Source organism: Nymphaea colorata, chromosome 11, assembly GCF_008831285.2.
Source record: "Nymphaea colorata isolate Beijing-Zhang1983 chromosome 11, ASM883128v2, whole genome shotgun sequence".
Lineage (NCBI taxonomy): Eukaryota > Viridiplantae > Streptophyta > Magnoliopsida > Nymphaeales > Nymphaeaceae > Nymphaea > Nymphaea colorata.
The window spans coordinates 19,500,657-19,505,292 of NC_045148.1; the positions used below are offsets into that span (position 1 = coordinate 19,500,657).

General features: G+C 38.1%; 1 protein-coding gene across 1 annotated transcript; it reads left to right on the forward strand.

The window, feature by feature from the left end:
- Positions 1 to 2,894: 2,894 nt before the first annotated feature.
- LOC116263804 (peroxidase 3-like) lies at positions 2,895 to 4,636 on the forward strand. Its single transcript, XM_031643585.2, has 4 exons — positions 2,895 to 3,147; positions 3,463 to 3,654; positions 3,735 to 3,897; positions 3,989 to 4,636. The coding sequence occupies exons 1-4, from the start codon at positions 2,938 to 2,940 to the stop codon at positions 4,402 to 4,404; spliced, it is 981 nt and encodes a 326-aa protein (XP_031499445.1). The 5' UTR covers positions 2,895 to 2,937; the 3' UTR covers positions 4,405 to 4,636.

Sequence of the window (4,636 nt, forward strand, 5' to 3'; positions counted from 1 at the left end):
TTTTTTTTTTTGAACACCTTTTTTAAGATTTTGAAAGATCAAGATAAAAGGAAATTTTGTGGAGCTCGATGGAGAAATGGGATATCTTATCTAATTTTAGGTGGACGAACGAGTATCATTTCACAAGTGAACAAGAGAACTTCAACTTTTAGCCTGCGACAACTTTTGCCGTTTTCCCAGCCGATGCAAACATTTAAGATTTTTAACGTTTATCTGATGACAAAGGGACACGAAAGGGGTCTTAAATTATTCAGTAATTACTGAGACAAGTTGCCAAGCAATGGGATATCTTATCTAATCTTGGGAAGACGAATGAGTGTCAGTTCACAAGTGCAGGAGAGAACTTCAACTTTTAGCCTGCGACAAATTTTACCGTTTTCCCAGCCGATGCAAACATTTAAGATTTTTAACGTTTTTCTGCTGACAAAGGGACACGAAAGGGGTCTTATATTATTCGGTCATTACTGAGACAAGTCGTGACTGTGTACTCTTATTTACATTTTCTTCCTGAAGTTCAAACCACAGAACTTTAAACTTCACAAATGTGAAGACTTGGATCCCTAATCCCTTGCTTTATAAACGTAAATACTCGATCAAGTTTTCATTGTGAGACCGTATCTCTTGATCCGGAGATACGCATGGAATTTATTTTGTTTTGCCTAATCATGTTTTTCCATGACTGATTAATAAGTTGATGACAGTAAATATTGGTTTCTGCCTCTAACTCAAAATTTGGACGATATGACAGGTAAGTAGTGGCCTGTATTGAGCCGTACTGACTAAATTGATTGATAAAAAACAAAAATATTAATTATTATGTTATTAGTATATTAGTATGGGCCCAATTGGCTGATACAAGCCTTGTATCAGCATATATTTTATGACCGTGAACACGTGATCATATAATATGCATATTTTAAGAACACTACGGTCGATTTGCCAAAACTTGACGTGGTACAATTTAACATTAATTTTGGATCTATGATCATATGGTGCTTTTGAAACATGCATTTTAGGAACATGTGTTGCAAGATTGTAATCGCCGTTTAAAGTTTTCGCCAAAATGTGCCGTCGAATTTTTCTTTTAACATATACTCTTTGGTCAGAACTTGTGTATATTTTTTTGAAAAGGTTGGTGGAAAAAACCAGACCACTTAGGTAAGTGATCAGACCAGACCCATCAAAATTAATGATGAGAACCTTTTCTTTTTTTTTTCAATCTATCTTTATAGATATGATCTTAAGAGTAAGTAATTTGGTGAAAAACACATATGAAGATAGTCTTTTTTTTTTTACTTTCATAATATTTTCTAATAATAAAAAAACGAACAGCTGTAACAACATCGAAATTTTTTAGAGTAAATAATAGATTAACTTTTTTTTACAAAAAAATAACTTGAACTTAAACAAGATTTATCGTAAATTAGTGTTTGTACACACATTAGGATGTTCACATTTTATTTAAAGTACCTTTCAATACAAATTAAAAAAGTCTGGTCTTTGTCTCTTACCCAAGTGATCTGTCATTTACCAATCACTCTCTTTTTTTTTTCTAAGAAATTAAGAGGAATTGTCCTCTCAATCTTTATCTTTGGCCATCATGCAATCACATGATGGCATTTTGCTGGATGCGCCATGTGACAGGGAGAAATCAATGTTGAGGTTTTATGTAAATAGGAAAATCTCATGCTATACGTTAGAAATCAGGGAAGTTATTCAATAATATGGCAGATCGAAGCAAGTTTATAATCCGCAAATCCGAACGGTCCATCTAATGGTAGAGAAGAGCCTCCAGTATATATTATTACCATTGTTAAAGTAAAAATAAAAATGTGCATATTATTAGTGACTCAGCATAAATTTTTGGCTCCCATAATTCCCTTATCATAATGTCATTAATTTGCCATATTTTCTTTAGTCCCTTTCAATTTCCACGCAATACCTGAAGCTATTAAGGAGTTTGCCTGAGAGCAACTTAGCTTAAGACTGAATATTTGATAGGGCAGGTGCTTTACACTTTATCAAACAATAGATTTGACAGCTAACCTGTCAGATTTGAAATCCACACTTTTCTAGTTTTACATGGTAGTGAGCAAACAATCTAAAAGATAAATTTTTGCAAAACAAGGAAGAATACAGGAAATTTGTACATTGCAGATTCCCATTAAGTTTGTGAAGATTTCATGTGTTTGCTTAATACATATTTTTCTTTCTCATTTCGTTCTTCACATCTGAGAAAAACATTGATATGGCGATCCAACTCGAACTTATGTCTTGTTAAGATAAACATGCGAATGTGTTTGTGACTGTATGCTTGTACAGGACCACAATTTCCCGACTGCTGAACGTACACAAAACGGACAAAGAGAAAAGGGAAAAAAGAAAGAAACAGTGACTCCGGCACCCCCTCGACAAAAGATAGAAAAGTTGAACTCAGTAAGAGCTTTACAGTGTGCAGAGATGGAGGGAAATTTCAGTTGGTCACCAACAAATGATGCAGAATTCTCGAAGACAACCCACTTGTTAAGCGATCTCAGCAAAAACTGTTCCTTCTATTTAAAGCTCATAATAATGGTGATAGAAATAAATTGCAGCATTGCAAGATCGAGATTCTTTTGACACCGTGTTTAATGATACCCCAGTGCACGGCTCGACTTCTACAGTCATCGATCACTTGAAAAACAGAATGCTCCTGTACTTTCGTTTAATAATTTGAAATTTTAGAGATGATGAGAAGAAGCACCAACAAAGAAAGAGGTTCGCAACTTTGCAGTAATACGAATATGAAGAAGAATATGAAGGACAGTGGCGGTTTTGCATGGAAAGATCCAAAACTTCACATAACTAACGCGTCTATAAATATGTTCTTGCATGAGCTGTCTCTTCACATTGAGAAGCTCATTTGAACTGCAAGGCTTTGAGAGAGAGAGAGAAAACATGAGGAAGGCCAGCTCCTTTTATCTTGTTGCCTTGGCTCTTTTCGGCCTGCTGGCTGCCTCCCAAGCTCAAATTAAGGTCGGCTTCTATGACGAGTCCTGCCCACAAGCAGAAAGCATAATTAAGGAGTTCGTGAAGCAGCACATTCCCAATGCGCCTACTTTGGCAGCAGCATTGCTTAGAATGAACTTCCATGACTGTTTTGTGAGGGTGAGTACTGCGTTGATATGCAATTTTTAGTTCTGCCATCTTCAGATTCATTTCCTAGCTACCCATTTATGAGAATGGTGTGTCTCAAGCCTCTGTTTATGAGGAAAAAAGTGTCCGACAACTTCAGTCTGAAGTTAAACTTCTCATTTGGTTACGGATTCATTAAATTAGTTCTTATGGTTCAGTTCAGGGAAGGCTGGACTCACTAACTACTGCTTATGAGTAGTGAAGAACACTAGTAATGCTCAATCTTTCTAAGTAACACTGCATTGCATCAATGGTGATGATGGTCTCACTCAAACTGCTATTTCACAGGGCTGTGATGGATCTCTGCTGCTTAATTCGACCAATAACAGCACCGCGGAGAAGGATTCCATACCAAATTCGACCCTCCGTGGCTTCGATTTCATTGACAGAGTGAAGGCATTGTTAGAAGCAGCGTGCCCGGGGGTCGTCTCCTGTGCAGATACTCTTGCACTAGTAGCAAGAGATGCAGTAGTTGTCACGGTATGAAGCACATTTCAGATAACTTATTTTACTCTTAGTTGTTAGCATGAGCTCACTGTATTGCAAATTTCCTGTCACAGGGTGGTCCGTCATGGACTGTGCCTACAGGCCGTAGGGATGGAACTGTTTCATTAGCTTCTGAGGTGCTCACCAACATTCCAGGACCAACCTTCAATTTTACTGCTCTAAAGAAAAATTTTGCAAGCAAGAATCTTGATGTGAAGGATCTAGTTGTTCTCTCAGGTGGGTCTCCATTTTATGTCAACTAGGGTCCTTTAACTAAGCTTGGGATGTATTTAAATGTTTAATTAATTCCTTCCTCTGTTTTCTGCAGGTGCCCACACGATCGGCATTGCGCACTGCGCGGTTGTCACGAACAGGCTCTATAATTTCACAGGGAAAGGTGATGAAGACCCAGCGCTTGACAAATTCTATGCTGCAAATCTGAAGAAATTCAAGTGCAAGACCCCCACAGACACCACCTCGATCCTGGAAATGGATCCGGGGAGTTTCAGGACCTTCGACAAGCATTACTACACCAATGTGGCGAAAAGAAGAGGTCTCTTCACGTCTGACTCTTCTCTGCTCACAGACGCGACTGCGGCGTCTTACGTGACTGAAATTCTCAACGGTCCACTTGAGTATTTCTTCACTGAGTTCGCTGCGTCCATGGAGAAGATGATTCAGCTTGAAGTCAAGACTGGCAGTGAAGGTGAGATAAGGAAGCTTTGCGGCGTGGTGAACGGTTAGAAAGCAGAGACTTTCCATTGTTCAGCAGTCCTTGTAAGCTCATACTGAGCACAGTAATCTGGATAAATTTTTGTGCCACCAGTGTGTGTTTGGAGTCCGAAGATAGGTTCATTCATTGTTTTACCTGTTTGGCATATGTAAAAGTCAAGAGTCCAATATTTCAGATTTCAGTACTTCTTAGAAGTCGACCTTATTGTGCACTGAATGCAATAAAGAACAAACTGTTCCTGAA

Coding starts and splice junctions, on each gene's coding strand:
- LOC116263804 (XM_031643585.2), top strand. CDS start 2,938: ATGAGGAAGGCCAGCTCCTTTTATCTTGTTGCCTTGGCTCTTTTCGGC. Junction 3,148..3,462: donor TCCATGACTGTTTTGTGAGG/GTGAGTACTGCG, acceptor GCTATTTCACAG/GGCTGTGATGGATCTCTGCT. Junction 3,898..3,988: donor GGATCTAGTTGTTCTCTCAG/GTGGGTCTCCAT, acceptor TGTTTTCTGCAG/GTGCCCACACGATCGGCATT.